Raw genomic sequence first — 18,832 nt, forward strand, 5'->3', positions numbered from 1 at the left:
TTGAAAACTTCTCGTATCACTGGATTGTACCACTGTACGACAACCTATTCTCCAAGGCATTTCGGTTGGAGCTCGACCAATGCAAAAACCTGATCCATGAGGCAGGAAAAAAAAGATGAGGAGCTCAACGTCGGCCATTAGAATCTGGTGGAGGAAATAGAAACCGAGAAAAGGAGTCATTTTACATTATAATATTAGTGATTGATGCAATTATATCTAAATGTACTAATTTAATCATCATATAATCACACATTATATTTAACATGCTCACACCAATGAATCATGTTGTTTGACCCGAAAATTAACTGACGGTGTGTGCGTTTGTGCATGTTTATTTTTTCACGAGCATGTTAGTTAATGGTGGAACAAATATTTTAAGTTGATTATTATGCTCCTAGGAATGTGTTAGATGTTAAGAAGGTTGGCAATAGTATGATTTTGTATAAGAATACTTCCTTCTTTTGGGTTCATTGGGTGCTCTTTACTTCATTGACAATATATTTGTATACTTTCAACCATTCCTGCATTAAGCATTTTCTAAAGATCAGACGTTACACTTATACTATTGTACAACACATCAAGATTCAGGTCATAACATAATGAACCTACACTGATTTTAATTGAATAGAAAATGAGGAATACAGGCATCCATATTGTGCAAATTGCAAGTCGCTAACACTTTAATTTTATCCAAACCGGTTCAACTTACTGGAATCCAATAAGGAATAGAACAATGGCACTAACATTTCATTTTCTATATAGAAACAATTCAACTTACTGGCACTAACCTTAGTAAAACTAACCGATCCATTCATACAATCAGTTTCCCCACGAAGGGGACTTAACAAAGCTTAGTGGAGTCAAACTCATCTCATAGCTCTAGCAGCATGCGTCATGCACAACAAAACTGCATCTTGCAGTCAAATAGCTGCAGTAGCTTCTGATTTACCTGCTCGGACTTTAGCATCCATGCCACGAAAATATACTTAACAGGTCAACAATTTTTGGGGTATACATCATGTTCATCCTACACGGATGCGGTCATAGGTACTGCTCATTTGTTAGACTCAAGTCTGGTCAACAACTGCCACATGTATTCCATTGTGTTCGCTGCAAAAATAGAAATAGCACGAATTCTTAAAAGGCAAAATTGCAAGCTTTACATTACCTGTAAAGTCAACTATCAAATAGAACAAGGACTAAGTACAAAGATAGAGATAATGTACAGGTTTAGCTTCTCAATCGAATTCACTCCATACAGAGAGATGTGCTCCTGTAGCTAACATTCACTCTACATAAGGCCCCATTTAGAATATCTGATCAAATGGCCAGAGCTAATGAACTCGACACCTACTCAAATTCTGCTCCACCACCTACTCAAATTCCACTCCACCTGCTCCCATTTATTCCTCTCCTCTGTCCATAATTACAATCTTCCTGACATGAACAATATACTACATAAATATTTGGTGTATCATAAAATGGACTACATCTGCTTGTAGGCTCACATGTTTCAATTTTTTTTACAATATGCCGATGCAGCCCTACACGATAAATTGCATTCTTGTACTACTTCTCTATCCCCAACTTCTAACTCGTCTTTGTTATGTTCAGATAAATGATTTCCATGACGACATCCTAATCTAGAGTACATATTTTGCTGTAATACGTAAAGATGATAAGAATAAAGATTACCCTGAAACCAATTGATGTTTGACCTAAACTGAAGCAAAATCTTGAAAAAGGACAAGCATCAACAACACAGTAGTAGTTGATCAAGAATTCTATTGACAAAAAAAGTGTTCATTGTACCCTCATATACAAGGTTTTACCTGATTGGTGGGTATTTTAGATGTCCCAATCTGACTGAGGGGTGGATTTTGGTCACCTAAGCTTTGTGCAATATTTCCTCACCAGCGTGAAACAACAGTCACCACCTGCGCGGGATAGGAATGGAAAGATATTAACATGGGTGGAAGAAGGGATAGTACAGGAAAGGGGCAAAACAAAGACAGATGCCAACCTAGCCGAGAACTGTGCTGCCAGGGTAAGAGAGTGATTCAGTAGAAAAGGAGCAAGGACGGTCATTGAGAGGAACAAGCGAGGGAGCTTATATTATACAGTACAACACAGGTTGGAAAATAGAAAGACACACACCTTCATTAATCGCCGTCAACGACCGGCATACATCATCCACCATGAACGACTCTAGAAACTGAAGATTAATTGCCTTCTTCAAATCCCAAAGGATCACACGCGTCAGATGGATCCCCTCGTAGACAAATCATGTGTGTCGGTTGTATGCAAGGATCCGTGCGTCGCCTGCATCGCGCTTGGCTGGATCGAGCCAGTCAACCCCGTCGACCTTCCATCTGGCAGCAATTAAACGCATTTTCTTCAGGAGGTTATCTGTCCAAAAGCCATTTCAGATGATGGATTGTTGAGGAAAAAACATGAGAGTACGAAGCTCCAGAATCTACTCAAATCAATCGACCAAGATCACCTGTATGACATGAGAGGATATGAGGAGACTTCCTTTGAGAGGATATGAGGACAATGTAATTTTTTCATGCAATTTATAGGAAAGATACCTGAGCATGATGCTGAATAAGATGTTGATGCCAAGTGTAGAGGGTGTGGAAAGACTCGGAGGGGTGAAGCATTATATAATAGCACTGACCATAGGAAACGATTGTAACATTACCAGGCATGAATAGGCCATGATTGCGAGATTCAAGAGAGAGCAAAGCCGTTTCATGCAGACGATGCAGCTGCCATTATCGCCCTCGTCCCCAACTTTCTTAAGCCGCATCGTGCGCCTCGTCGCTTGAGCTCTCAACTGCATCGGCAGGACTCGGACCGCATCGTCCGCCTCTTCGCTTCAGCTCTGGACTGCATCGTCTGGACCCGGATCCTGCTCCTCCGGTCGATCCCAGCACACGGATGTACTTGCCTCGGTCCATCACGCATCTCAGGTGGACTGAATTGACCGAAGCGGTGGCTCGTCTGTGCGGCTCAAATCCGGACCGGATGAATTGGATCCTTTGAGCGCCTGGAATCCGGACTCAATGGATTCGACCGCGTCTCCACTCGGGACAAACCGGATGAATTGCCTTCTCTCTGCTCCTACAACCCGGGGTGGATGGATTCGGTGCGGTCGCTCCCGCTGCGCCTGGAATCGAGACTTTTTATTCACCCAACCGAATTGGGAGTGGAGGACGCGCTCGCAAGCCCAGTACTGGAGTCCTTTTGCGCTGGAATGGGCCTGGCGGCTGTCCGAAGGCCCAGTGCACCAGGCCTTCGTTTCGGCCTTTGGAGCAGCAACCCACAGGACAGCTGGGCCAGATCAAACAGAGTGTGGGTTAGATTGTGTTACCACGATATCTGACGGCCAGAATCTCTCAGATCGCGAAATTGGACGGCCTAAAACTCAAATCGTTGTGAGGGCTGGGTTTAGGCTCAGTTTTACTGTCCCTAAATCTATCTATCTATCTATTCTATATCTATATCTATCTATCTATCTATCTATCTATCTATACCTCTATATACCTATACTAATTACAGACTCCCAAGAAATTACCACATTAATTAGAATTTATGAGCCGTTAATCCAGTGGGACCGAATTATAACGGTTTAGATTAACCCATGTATTTTTTCAGCTTAAACATTATATCTTTGAAATTATACTTGAAAAATAGCCATCTATGCCATCACGTTATTCAAAGGTATCTTTTTTTACCGCTCAGAGAAATATCTACACTTCAAACAAATACATGGTTTCTTAGAAGAAAAAAACTATTCAAAGAAAAGATCGCTGGCTTGCACAATGTAACGAATTTTATGGTGCACGCTCCTTTTTCTTGGAGGGTGGTGCAATCCCTGCCGTGAGAAACATGGATTCTTCAAAAATGAAAAGACCCATCTTATCATCATTGTTGCTAGCGTGCAGCTCTTGGCCGCATGTCCATGTGGGACATGCGAACACCGGTGGCTTCTTGAGGACGAAGAGATGGAGTTGCTCACTAGATGAAAACGACGGCATGTAGGCCACCTAAGAGACACCAGACGAAAGAAGGTGATTGTGAACGTACATGATGGTTGATAGCTAGCATGATGCCAATGTTAACTTGATGTGTTTTCAGAACTAAAACTTCCCATACAGGATTGGCATGGATTTGGTGTGCTCATCCCTGCAAAGAAAATCTCCTCCTGAAAAATTAAGTCATACCCTCCTCTTCGACGACCAGCCATGGAGCTTTCAAAAAGAAAAAAAGGAAGATGATCTATCATGGAGGAAGTTCTATCCAGCAGCCGTACGACCTCAGAATTCTGTTCTCGATAGATACGTTTCGCAACTGCAAGCTGGAGAAGCTGTCTGTGCCGGTCCATGGCCTCTATGCCTGGGTCGATTTCCTCCTAAACTGTAGCGGGCGGCAGCCAGTTGCGTTATCTCTTCTCTTTGGAATCAGGTTTGTACGTTGCTCAACCAGTTTATTTACTGCGTATGTTGTGTAGCTGGCTGCCTCCACCGATGGTCCTCTACGATTGATTTTTCAAGGAAACTGCCAATGCCTGGTTTTATTCCATTCCATCAAGTACGTACTAAACAGTCTATCCTCTAACCCTACAAATAAACTAATTATCAATGTGCTGCTAATAGCTGATGCTTAGTTCCATAGACATTGCACATACATGCATGTATAGAGATTATAATCTGGACGTGTGTACCCTATAGGTGCAGATGCCAAAAGTAATGAACCGACTTTCCAAAAATCTAGGCTGCTCTTACTGGAAAAACATAATCTAATTTGAGTTGAGTGCAATTCATCTAGGGATTGGTCAGCAGATCAGGTCGCGAAGTGCTGCAGGGACGAGAAACTGTTGTTGGGAACTGGGAAGGGTAGCGGCAAGGGCATCCGGGTTGGGCACGTAGGTGTTGTTGGCCATGTAGTTTTCGCCGTAACCGCAGAGCTGCACCGTGTTGTATTCTTGATGCCTTTTCTTGCGAATCATCGGTACACACAAATAAAAATTTGTTGTAATTAATTAATTGAAAGTTTTATCAGTCTGTATAGAATTAGACTATATTTGCTACACTGAGGTTGGACTTGGAGTTAATGTAGCACCAGGGATGTATACATTCATATTTTGTTCATTTTCTTTATGTGTGTTGTCTATTGATTTCATATGCAGTTTTTGTTTAACTGTAGACTTGGGCGAATTTGATCGGGAGCCAATGGATTGATTAGAATCTCTTATCAGAAGTGCTGATTTTGTTTGTTGATTTGGCACATACAAGTTTACTTGAGACAATATTCATGCCATCAATCTCATACATAAAGCATGAATGAGGGAATCCGCAACAAATCATTAACAGTTATTCATTGATCTGGCTTTTGTCACACAGAAAAAATTATCAATCAACGGGCTGGATCGTCTACTTACTTGGCGCACCACGATCCACTAGCAGCACTGCAGAGTCCTTCCACCGATTGCTCTTCTGCTTCTCATTGTGATATATGCAGTATGCCGCGAGCATGCAACATGGCCTCTCAGTGCAGGTACCAAGTAACTTACATGCAAATGTTTGTTTCCAATTAATTTTTATGCTCCTGAATGATAGCCTTTCAAGTGTAGTATGTATCACTACGTACCTACAACACCAGCCGGCATGCAACCACACATGCATGGAACGACCAAGAGTGGATGGACCATGTATTCGAAATTGAAAGGTTGCCTTTTCCTTGAATCTGCGGCTTCAAGTCATTGGATGAGACCATCTGCATCGTGTTGTTTCCTGGAGATCAGAAATTGCCTTGGTTTCGTGGATTTATAGCCCAAGAGCCGGCAGTAGTGAACGAGGAGCAGGTGCCACATATAGGGATGATGGCTTCATCCATTAGAAATATAAGGACTAGATGTGCTCTTGATTTCATTGGAACTTGGAAGTGATCTTCCTGATTGTGCCGGCATGTCCAGATATTGAAAGGTTATCTTTTCCTTGGATCTGCTGCTTCATGTGATTGGAATAGAACCATGTGTGTCGTGCTGTTTCCTAGAGATCAGAGTTTTGCATTGCTTTGTTTGGTGCAGTTTGTAGCGCAAGAGTCAGCAGTAGTGAACGAGGAGCAGGTGCGAGATATAGTGATGATGGCTTCATACATTACAAATCAAGAGTAGATGTGTTCTGGATTTCGTTGGAACTTAGAAGTGGTCTTCCTGATTTCGCTTGCAGTTCTAACCAAAGCTTCTCCACTGTCATGCAGGTTGACACGGAAATCCACCCAATCCAGGACCATGAGCAGAGGCACGGAGGGATTGTCATCCGCTTCATCCAAGCAACACATACAAATTTTTCATGTAGGATATACGTACGAGTGAATAAACATCTTTTAATAATTTAATTAGCAAATGATGTCACATCATTATGAGAATCGGTCTGCCGAAATAGAGTAAGTCATAGATGTATTTTATTTGTAGTTTTTTTTTGATCTAAACATGATAGAATAACAGAAATCCATTTTAGTTTGAGAGAAAGCATAATTACTTAGTTTGTGCACAATTTTTTGCAAATTTATCAAAATAAGTATATCACAAATTGACACGCGAAATTCATGCTGGCACAAACATGATGTATACATAATTTATATAAAATTGATAAGAAAGATTTAGCTATGTCGATATGCTAAATTTGTGTGAGAATCACCTTCTATTCCTTAATCACATGCATCCATCACCAAATCATGTGGAGTGTCCTAACAAAAAATCATAATAATTCTTGACATCCTCATATATTAGAAGGATATGTCCGCCATATAAATTCATCGAACTTATGGTGTTTTGTCATCAGCATGTTTGTTCCTTTCTCACTAATCTTTCGTTAATTTAATTTCCACAATGTATATTTCGCAGTCACGGGGAATTTACCAAGATTGACGTAGCTACAGTTCATAGTGTCGTCCGCAGTTTAATATTCTTATGATGTTCATACCATTGAACCTCATAATTTCTTGATAGGAATTTTCTTGGTTAGTGCTCACATATCTAGCACTAGGAAGCAAGGTAATCTGAGCTTACAAACTTGGCAATTTAAGCCAACTCTGAAAACAAAGAAACATACCTCAATATTGTACTCCCTCCATTACTAAATATAGGGTGTATAGTTTTTGACACGGAAATGAAAGAACACACATGGAGGGAAAATTTCACAAGTTTTGGGCGACATTACACATGACTAATTGACATGAGAAAATAGAGGAGCTTGCGTGATATAAGGAAATGTAAACAAATCCCTCAAAAAATTATCCAAACGAGTGGTGCAGCGCAATACACCTTATATTTCGAAATTTTTCTCAAAAATCTATACACCTTATATCAAGGAACGGACGGAGTAGTAACTATTGATTACTAAATTGTCTATGCAATGTAAAGGCATGCAATCCCTACATAACTAGGATACAATATTGACTAAAATACTATGAAATTACACAGAAAGGAAAATAAATTTATATGTTCGTTTAAACCATGTTGATACCAAAATTTGAATTTTGCAATTCTAATTATCTATATAATGTATAGGCATGGAATTGCCACATAAGTAGGATAAAATATGGACTAAATAGTATGAAATCACACTGAAATTAAATAAAATGTATATGTTCGTCTAAATTATATTAGTACCAAATTTTAAAATTTCAAACTATAATTGGTTCCATATGTGTTGGACGCTAAACAATATCCAAAAGCTAAAAAGTTTGGAATTTAAAATGTCTATCATTTAAAATAACTAACCCGTGCGAATGCACGGGTTGGCGACTAGTTAAATAAATAACGGGCCCAAGTAGTCACTGAGGATAACGTGTGATCCTCTAGCTATCGTCATTTTTCTGCTGTGCCGAACGAGCATTTAGCATAAACTGACTGGGATATTCCGGAGAGTATAGGGTGCGGGCTTCATGGATTTTGAAGTCAAGGTTCAATGTAGGCTAAGAGTATGAATTTAAGTTTTGCTTAGACTTTTCGATAGTGGCTGATTTTGTTTTCGATGGTGGTCTTCTCGATAGTGGCCCGTGAGGGCATCTCCATCCGCGCCCCCAACAGGCCTTTCCCAGGCGATTTTGCCGCGCCGGCGCTAAAAAAGACCCCAGTCGCGCCCCAGAAACCCGTTTTTCGCCGGCTCGGGCCAAAACTGGTGCCGGTGGACCCAGACCGAACCCGGCGTCCTGGGGGCGCTTGGGGAGCCGGCACAAGCGAAAAAGGCGTGTGGGCCCACCCTGGAGGCGATCCGAGGGCCTTTTCCCGCCGTTTCTTGACGCTTTTCCCTCGCATCTCTCCCGCTCGCTCGCCTTCCTCCCGCCATTCTCTCCCTTTCTCCCGCCAAACCCCCTCCCGCTCGTCGCGAAGAAGTACGCCATGCCGCCGAAGAAGTACGCCATGCCGCGCGCGGCGGCAACCGCGACTGGCGCCGTGGCCCAGCCGAAGCAGAGGAAGCCGAGGGCGCCGCCATCGAAGCCACCGGGCCTGTCGAACGCCGAGTGGAGGGTGGAAGTTCAGCGACACGAAGCAGTCACCGCCGATAGGCGGAACAGGGCCATAGCCAAGAAGGCCCGCGACAACGCGGCACGCGCGGCGGCGTCTTCCTCATCGGTCGACCAGGCGGGGATGAATCCACTCATCGTCAGCCACGCCCAGTACGCGCCCTGGGGACAACAAGGCGCCGGATCTCCATGGAGTTCATCGTCGCCCGGCTACGCCGACGGCGACGCGCACGGTGCGTTCAACCCAAACGTGACCATCCCTCATGGTCACCCCGCTACGCGCACGCTCTCGCCCGCCTTCGTCGGCGTGCAGTACCCTCCATACAACTACTCGCCGTCCGCCGCCTACGCGTCCACACCGACGCCAAGGAGACATACAAGCCGGACGCGATGACTCCGGGCGCGTCAGAGGGGCGGCCGGACGGCCACAAATTGGCAAAGAAGGGCAAAAACGCCGACGTGGCAACCGCGCGAGTGCAGGAGTCCATCGAGCATTGCCTCGCCGACGCCCAGGCCCGGGCCGTCCTACGCGAAGAGAAGACCGAGGCGCGGTGGTCGTCGCTAATGAAGAACAACGCCATCAAGCTCGACCTGCTCCGGACGAACGTCGCCGCGAAGAAGAGGAACACCGACATGGCTTTTCTGATGGGCGGGGCGGACATGCTCCAGAGTAACGACGAGAAGCTCAAGGTGTGGTACCTGGTGCAGCGCGGCCTCATCCTGAACGAGCTGCCGACGGCAACGCTGACGACGCCGACGACGCCCACGACCACACGGACGCCAAGCCCGAACGACGCCTCTACATCGCCGCCCAGCAGTGCCGAAGCCGCGCCGATGCAGCCCAGCACCGAAGCAGCTCCGACACCGACGAGCCCGCGCACGCCGACTCCGCCAACGCCTGGAGCCGACCCCGGCGAGTGAATCGTTGCGCACGCGAACTTGCGGCGGCGGCGCTCTGTTTTTTGTAACGCCAGCCGCCGGATTTGCGGCGTCTTTTGAGAGCGGGAACGACCAAGTTTAAATTTCCCACATCCTGGGGCCGCCGCGTTGGGGCGTGACTGGGAGCTAGGTCACCCCCAGGGGCCGAACTAGTGCCGGCACGCCCCCAGACCGCTCTATTTAGGTGCCCTGGGGGGCCGAACGGCTGGAGATGCCCTGAGCGTCGGGCTTAGAGCATCTACAGCTGTACTCTTCAAATTGATTGGGCGGACGCAAGACCACTGACCGAATAGGAGAGAGAAGAAAAAAGTTGATCCAATCGAATCCCTCAAAGCCTCCTTAAATGTCCGGGCTGTCCGGCACTCTTCATATTGTTCTTATATATGGAATGAATATGAGTTACGACCAGACGTGTCCGGTCAGTAGTCATGCGCCCGCCTCATAGCATTTGGCCCAGCATCGACCACTTTTTCTCTTTGTTTATTCTTGGTCTTCTTTCTCTCACTTCATATTCACCGTCCACATGCATGTGACCGAGTGCATAGCAGAACATAGGGACATGACTATGAAAATTTAAATTTAAAAGGTGATTGATCACTATCCACGGACGCACCCGAACACAGGAGCAACTAATTAATGAGCACTCCTTTGGGAGCCTCGCAACGATCACCGCCACTTGGCGCACTCTCAGCCATTCGTCACGTGTCGCGCTCTGGGCGCTCCCTTCGGATTTTTTTTATTTTTCCGCACGCGCTTTCAGCTTTTTAAACGTTTTGGTTTTCCACCGGTCTTCCCTAGCTTTTCGACCAAAATTTTATTTTGAAATTTTTTCTTTTGTGCAAGAACGATTTTTTTTTCCTTTCGTGAAAGTCACAGTTTGCTTCCGCGAGAGGCACGGTTTTGCTTTCGCGAGAGTCATGGCCGTGCCTCTCGGAAACGGAAAAAAATCATTTTCTGTTTTTTTCTTTCGCAAGAGTCACGGTTTTACTTCCGCGATAGGCACGGTTGAGCTTCCGCGAGAGTCACGGCTGTGCCTCCTCGGAAATGAAAAAAAAACACGTTTTTTGTTTTTCTTTCTTTCGCGAGAGTCACGGTTTTGCTTCCGCGAGAGCACGTTTGTGATTTCGTCAGAGGCACGGCGTGCCTCTTTCGAAAAGGGAAAAAACCCGTGCTCCCGGTTCGGTTTTTTCGTCCGTTTTTTTTGTGAGAAAAAGTTCGTCAAAACCTATCATGGAATCTAGTTTCGAAGATCTCGACACAAGTAATCCACAGCGAAATTAGTTTGAGATTTGGACGCACGGTTTAAGAGATAAAACATTTTGAATAAACGGATCTACGAAAAAAGGGAAAACTCCCAGGTTGCGACAAGTGGCGCACATACAGCGCGCCACTTGTCGCAACCTGAGGAAGTTGAGTGATCTTTGTAAGGAGTACTCCTTAGGCCAACTCCACCGCGTGACCCCAAACGGACGTCCGTTTTGCCCGGATTCTGTCCGTTTGGGTAGCGCGATGGGGTCGTGTCCGGGCCTGTACTGGGATACGGTGGCCGTGCGCCCAGCGCGCGGTCTCATCCTTTGGCCCTATCATGCCCGCCTCCATTTTTCAAACAACAACGTTTCAAATCCCAGCGGCCTAGTTCACGCTCTAGAGAAACCGGCCGGACGACAAATGCCCATCATGAGTAGGGCGTGCGCTTTGTTGACGATGGCCTCCTTCTCCTCGACCTCGGCCTTGCGCCGCGCGGCCTCAATCGCAGCGCGGTCGGCGGTGAACTTGGCCGCGGCGATGTTGTCCTTGGCGACCGCCCTCCGGCTCCTCCTCCTCGCCGATTCCGCGTCCAACTTGACGATCTCCTCCGGCGTGCACTCCGACCGCGGCTTCCTGGGCGCCTTGGCCTTCTTCTTCTTGGCCATCCAGTGCGGGACGCCGGCCGGCCCGTTGGAGTTCGGCTGGGCGTCGGCCATGGACGGGGGAGGGAGGGGGCGGTGGGACGTGGGAGGGTTTGAGGGAAATGGCGTCAAAGAGGGCGTGGGGGGGAGGGGTTGCTTTGTGTCACCGACAGGCGGGTCAGAGGCGGACAAGCACGCGCGTCCCGCCCGTCTGCCCGTTGTCCGTTTCACCCCGAAATCGGCGCAAACTTGGGCTGGGGATGGATCGAAAGCGAACACAAAACGGACAAAAGTCCGTTTGCTCCCGCGCGTTGGGCCGTCCGATTTGTTTATTTTACCCTAAACGGACGGGCCGGACGGGATGGGATCGCGCGGTGAAGTTGAAGTTGGGCTTCGCTAGTGTTTTCGCCCGAACACCTCTAGGGAGGAAGGGCCAGATTAGATGTACGTACGTCATGGCATGCGACGAAGAAACCGTGCCGGGCCGAAACTCGTGTAAGCCGAGAGCCCCAGGAAAATCCAAGCGGGGACTTGCTCGTCTGCGTGGCGGAACGAGAGCCCGTGCATGCCCACCTCATGTCAGCCCAACGACACATGGCCACCTCTCTTCTCATGGGCTCCGCCCATTCGCTCCCGTCCGCGCGTTCATTGACCACCGCGGAAGCCAGCAAGCGTGGCGCCCAAGCCGCTGTCACGCCGAGCGAATAAACGGAGGGCATCTATTCTCCCCCCACCGATCCCCCCTCCCAACCCCGCGTCCCCGCGACGGCCCCCTTTCCCCTCCCCCACCCGACCCCGTCCCCCCACCAAATCAAACGATCTCCGCACAGGGGGAAAGGAAAGGAGAAAACCTACCGCCCCGACCGCCGACCGACATGGCCGCCGCCGCCGCCGCCGGTTCCTCCGCCGCGTCCCTCCCGGCTCCAATCCCCCTCAACGACAAGGTGCGTGCCCGCTCGCTACCTCGCTAGGTCTCCCCGATCGAATCTGCTCCTCCGTCGGTGGGTGGGTGCTCGGCGATCTGATCTGATCTGGTTTGGCTTGTTTGTTCGTGCCAGGCGGCGGCGGCCGTGGGCGGCGGGGTCGGCGGCGACCGGGCGGCGGGGGGCTGCGGGGTGTGCGCCATCTGCCTCGACAGGATCCCGCTCCAGGAGACGGCGCTCGTCAAGGGCTGCGACCACGCCTACTGGTTCGCACCCCTCTCCCTCCGATCCCCTTCCCCTCACCCGATTTCACACTTGGTATCCAATTCGTGTGGTAGATTATCATTCCCTGCGTTTGTCTCGTAGATGATTTGAACACTTTAGTGATGTGTTTGATAGAGATTTGTAAATTCAGACGAATATTCCGCATTAGATTCGTACTAATCTGTATCAACCGAGGCCATGCCCATGAATTACAAGCACTAATTTATGCACTCCAGTACACTTTTCCCCTTATCCGCTAAAATTTGGGGAGAGTGCTATTTTATTTTGCTGCTAGAAGCTGTATTTAGCATTGCCAGCCCACCCACCCACCCTATTAAAGGTCTTCTCATTATTTATGAACTGAGCCTAATTTGTAGGCTTTGGGTGCTTGGTATGGATTCTAGCATGTTACCCATCTTGGTTTCCATGTGCAGCTCCTTATTTGTGTCCCGATAACCATGTTTCGTATTCCAGGGTTGTTGGCTGTATTTATGGTTGTGATCAGTGATGAACCGGTTAGAATTTGTAAGCTTCTGGTAGCTGGTAATGGAGTATAATAGGTTCCTCATCTTGGTTTGCATGTGCAGTTGGCTGTCTATTTCCTTCCAACCAACCACGTTCCATATTCAAGAGTTGTTTTGTTGTCAACATTGCTGATGGGGTCCAGGATTTATCCGTTACTATATGCTAAAATGATTCTCTTCTTGTGAGATATGCAGATATCTATATGTATGCATCGACATTGACCTGAAGAACCATTTGTGTTATTGTTATTTGCTTAGCACTTTATGTGGGAAACTTTGATTAGTTAGTAAATCACATCTTTTTGGGCAATGTGTTAGTAAATCACATCTTTTTGGTCAATACACATTGACGGTGATACATATTTCACAACTTCCTTTTGCTCTTTTATGATAATTGTTTTGTTTGTAAATGACTATCACAACTTCCTTTTGCTCTTTTATGATAATTGTTTTGTTTGTAAATGACTATCACATTTCTTTTGCTCTTTTATGATCAAATTGTTTTGTTTGTTTATGACTGCTCACTTATTTTGTTTGAATTCATTATGCGATGCAGCGTCACTTGCATTCTGAGGTGGGCATCCTACAAGCAGACACCAGTTTGCCCCCAATGCAAGCACCCGTTTGAGTTCCTCAGTGTGCATCGCTCTCTTGATAGCTGGTAACCCCTTTGTTATTTCTTTAGTATATGTGGCAGGCACAGTTATTTCAGGTAGACTTTTGGCTTGATGCTTGTTTCTTTTCTTCAGCCTTCATGACTACATGTTCGATGAGAGCGTCTGTCTTCTTCTGAGAGCCACTTGGTTTAAGCCTCTGGCTGTAGAGGCTCACGAGGAGGCTCAGGAGGAAGAAGACATTTACCGCAGTTACCAATATGACGATGGCGATGAGGATGACCTTTATGAGGAATACATAAGCAGGTCACCGAGCATTCGAATTGGTAACAGGAGGTGGGGTGACAATGGGTACGTCAGAGGGGGGCGGAGGGAGGCCAGGCCAGTAGTGATCCCTCCTGTTGTTGATGCTGTTCCATCCAGGACTCCCAAGAAGAAAGAGGGATCAGCATCAGGTTCAGGATCAGGTTCAGTGTCCAAGGATGTCGCAGGACGGCGGGCTAGAAGGGCTCAGAAGCGGGAGGCTGCTGACAAGGCGGCTGCAGAGAAGCACCTCAAGCTCCTGCAGAGGCTGGGCCGCGGGAAAACTCCCGAAGCGCCACCTGAAGCACCACCGGAATCACTGGAGGTTGGTCCTCCAGCGCCACTCGAGGTTGGTCCTCCTGTGATCGGGTGATCCATCAACCTCTGTAGATAACGGTGCTGCGGGGAATGCTGCAGCCCCTGGGAGCCCCTCCAATAATTCTCCCGGTGCGAAGAAGAGGAAACCGGGCCTTGTATCCTGGCAACTTTGTCGCGTTGTACAGTAATTTTAGCTTCGAGTCACTCGTTAGGTCGGTCATCGGAGCTGCTACCCAGTCTGCTCCAGATGCAGCGATGTGGTCGGTCGGTCGGTTTATCCCACACTGATAGTTGTTTAATTCAAGTCATGTACTCGTGTCGTATTAGGGGGGGCACAAAAATTGCTTGCTGTGCTAATTTTCCTGGCAATGTGGCAATTCTGGTAGGTTGTTTACATCCATCTACCCAAAATGAAAATGAAAATGGGGGAACGGAGTCTTACTGTGAATATACTTTGCTTACTGACTTATGGTGTTGTCACTGCTCGGTGGATAGTTTTCATTGGTGCAAGTTGTTTGGTGCCATCATATTTTCTGGCGAAGTTTATCTGGAGCACCTGAACCTGGCAAGCCAGCTCGCCGACTACCTTTTCTGTGGAGAGAACTTCGCTGAGCTTTATTAATAAACAGCGACGTTCGACGGGATTTTTATAAGGTCATGAGTTACTCCAAGCCAAATGGCGGCCAATGGAGAGAGAGGGAATTTCTCAGGCTCTTAGATTCATATTACCGGTGTCCAAACACACTTCTATTTTTTGCTCAACTTCCTTGTTTGGATGGAAAACGCAAAATCAATTGCTATCCCTGCTGGTGGCCTTCGTTGACGATTTTTTTTTTGAAACTATTATGATATTTATAGCAAATTCAGAAACTATACACCCTAATGGTGAAAAATCAAAAGTATCACCCCGTCGGCCTTCTGGTAGTCGAAAAGGGACTTTTCGGCTTCCGGTTGGCTGAAGATGGATTTTAAGGCTAACCTTGGCCAAAATGGACTTTTCGGCCAACTGTTGGCCAAAGAAGAGCCCCTCTTTGGCCAACACCTACTCTACTTTTTAGAAAACTCATATCAAATAGGATATTTAGTATTTTAATTTGATTCTTTTTGCATTAGATTAGAAATTTTATGAAGTTTCTATAGATATCAAGTTTGACTAGATTTGAAAGTTTGAATTTGAATTTTCATGAATTTTCTCAAATCACTAGATTGTCTATAATTTGAGCTAGAGTATTATTTTTAGATGATTCTTTTTGCTACTGGTTCTCTGTGACTTTGTTTATCAGTAGTAATTATTTGGTGAATTTTAGGATTATTTAAAATTAGGTTTTTACGCCATTCTCTCCCTCCATTTTCTCCCGCCATTTTATTTCCCGCTATTCTTTCCCTCCATTTTCTTTCCCTCCATTCTCTCCCGTCATCTTTCTTTCCCGCCATCTTCTTTCTCGCCATTTTCACTTCTCAACTTATAAAACGAGCCTCATGGTGTCCACGATCGTAGATAATATCGTCTGACACGGTCTGTGTCTCCTGCGTCGGTGCTGCTGGTGGAGTGTGAAACACTGTCTGAGAGAAGCCATAAGGGTTTGCAGCATCGTCATCATCATCGGAGAGTGTTTCACACTTATGACTTCTCTCACACAGTGTTTCACACTCCACATGAATGCATCATCGTCATACTCCGTCAATCTAGCACTCCTTAGTGTGGCGGGAGAGAATGGCGGGAGAAAATGGCGGCAAAGAAAATAACGGGAAAAAATGGAGGGAAAAAATTGCAGGAAAGTATTTTATTTTCATGTATAAAACTGCAATGGTTGTACAAGATTTACAAGGCACTTTTAAATTAAACTCCTATGAAGCTCAAAACAAGTTTCTAGTAGGATAAAAGAAATAAAATACAAAAAAATACTACAAATAAAATAGCTATTGATAACTAAACAGAAACAAAAAGAACATGTCAAAAAAAACTAAAGATTTTTTTTAAAATCAACTAAAATTAAAAGAAATAGCATAACTCCTATAAAACACTAAAACAGAACTGTTTTCATAATAACCTAATTTTAAATAATAATAAAATTCACCAATTAATTACTATTGATAAAAAAATTCACAAAGAACCAGTAGCAAAAAGAATCATCTGAAAAGATACTCCTAGCTTAAATTGTAGTCAATCTAGTGATTTGAGCAAATTCATGAAAATTCAAATTCAAACTTTCAAATCTAGTCAAACTTGATATCTACAGAAACTTCATAAATTTTCTAACCTAATGCAAAAAGAATCAAATTAAAATACTAAATATCCTATTTGATATGAATTTTCTAAAACAGTAAAGCGGGTGTTGGCCGAAGAGCGACTCTTTGGCCAACTGTTGGCCGAAAAGCCCCTCTTCGGCCAACGGTAGGCCGAAAAGTTCCTCTTCGGTCAACCGGAGACCGACGGGGTGATACTTTTGATTTTTCTGCGTTATGATGTATAATTTCCGAATTTGCTATGAAAATCGTCATAGTTTCAAAAAATAAATCTTCGTTGACCGTCATATACCGAGGGTGTCTCACCGAGACCGAGGGGAGCCCGGTAGAAGACCTGCCAGAGGGCTCACAAGGCCCAGAGACGCAATTATCTTGACCACCAAGCTGTCATCTGGAGTAGATCGCAGTGAAGAACACGGGTTTTAAAGATGTTGACCTTTTGTTTGATATTAATGAGGTATACTTCCATTTAGTTCTTTAATTAGATATACTATCTGCACAGGATTATATTCATCTGCTCCTTTCTGTTTCTCTGTAAGACCCTAATCTCCATCGTGTATACGACAGCAGCTCCAGCACCCATTACAGGTGAATCAATTCCAACTGCAGCTGGTAGGGTCGTGGTGGACAGGGCATGACAAACAGGAAGGAACAGGGAGCCGCGCAAGGTCCATTGATACGGCGGCGGGGGCGGAGGACTTGCTGGTACGGCCGGTGGAAGCACTATTCTTCCTGCCCATATCCTCGGTGAATGAGGAAGAAACGCGACGAAGGGGCGGCGGCACAAAGCACATCGAGAAGGGACTCGAGAATGGGGAACGATAAGGAAGAATTTTTTTGAGGGGTAGGAAGATTTTCTTTTGAGAAGTACGATAATGAAGATAGTTCGTGCATCCCTTCTGTCTAGGTCAAGTGATTTGTGATTTGTTTGGGCCAAGCCCAAATAATTAAAAATAATATTATACTCTTTCCAACAAAACAACTAACCATCTATAACCCCTAAAAAAGACAAGTAAAAAAATCAATACGGCAAATATATTTTTAAAAATGTCAGGGTTTTACATGTGTTCACACTTCTTTTGGTTTTGAAAAATATATCTGCACTTTTTTAAAAGGTTATAAATTCCAAAAAAATAATTACTAAAAAAAATTCCATTTAGAAATATACAACAAAAATAAAATTTAAAAATCCTTTTCAAACAAATCTCTTAAAAATGTTCTTCTTCAAAGAAAGGCACTAATTTTCATAAAAACAATAACTATTCTTAAAAAACGGTTCCAGTTTTTATGAAAATGTTAACTTTTATTAAAAATAAGGACATTTACGTGTTTTTCAGAAAAGCGTTTTTTTTACTGACAATCTATTCCATGCAAAACTACTCTTCCAAAAAAAAAAGATGAAGAATGCAAAGGTGGCTTCTTCACGTCTGAACTTCATGCTACAAAAAGAACTAACCAGTTTAACCTTATTATCGATGTATATTAATGGCATAATGGCATATGAAGCAGGTTGTACCCATTTTTCGCCCGGTGCAATGCAGGGGCATTTGTACTATTTAAGTAATCTATTTACTTGGGTTCTTTTTTTTTCTTTCATTTTATATTCAACATTAAAGTTTGTATCTTTTCTGATTCATAAATTACGGTCATGCCAATGGAGATGATGAATACACTCCTATAGTTGGACATACAACCCGTCAAACATCTCGCCAAACCCGTTTCTGAAGCAGACCCAAAAAACTTTACCACTCATTTTGGAAGCTACCTTAAGAAAAAACATCAGCGCTGAAACATAAGACTTAAAGATAACAATAAAAGTCCTTCTCTGTTTCATTAATTGGTTCACACAATCAAATTATTCAATTGACATCTGTGAGGAATTATTATAAACAGAATTTGGATGCATCATATTAAAAGTGGAATAGGGGCAGCAGCGTCGATCCTTCGTAATGACCATAGGGACTGCTGGAAGGCACTGCGGTTGGCGAGAATCTGCTCAGCTATTTTGCTATTCGTGAATTCCGAGTACGCCGCGACCTGGTTTGAGGGATGCAGGAGCGATCGACGACGAGGTGGCCCCGTCTAAGGGTGGCTAGTATGTGTAATGCTATTTGATTTAATCTGATGCCATTTTAGACTTATCCAACCAAATCCATCACAAAGAGCGCATGATAAAGTTTATATAATGGGACAGGGAATCCACCCGGCGAGAGCATGATGAAGTAGACCACTCTACTTTCAAAACTGGGAACTTTGATTGGAAATGAATAGTA

The 18,832-nt window shown here is 45.1% G+C and overlaps 1 protein-coding gene across 1 annotated transcript; it reads left to right on the plus strand.

The window, feature by feature from the left end:
* The first annotated feature begins 11,821 nt into the window (after positions 1–11,821).
* LOC119280162 lies at positions 11,822–14,779 on the plus strand. Its single transcript, XM_037561114.1, has 4 exons — positions 11,822–12,310; positions 12,425–12,555; positions 13,634–13,738; positions 13,827–14,779. The coding sequence occupies exons 1-4, from the start codon at positions 11,822–11,824 to the stop codon at positions 14,365–14,367; spliced, it is 1,266 nt and encodes a 421-aa protein (XP_037417011.1). The 3' UTR covers positions 14,368–14,779.
* Positions 14,780–18,832: the final 4,053 nt, after the last annotated feature.

This window comes from Triticum dicoccoides, chromosome 3B (genome assembly GCF_002162155.2).
Source record: "Triticum dicoccoides isolate Atlit2015 ecotype Zavitan chromosome 3B, WEW_v2.0, whole genome shotgun sequence".
NCBI lineage: Eukaryota > Viridiplantae > Streptophyta > Magnoliopsida > Poales > Poaceae > Triticum > Triticum dicoccoides.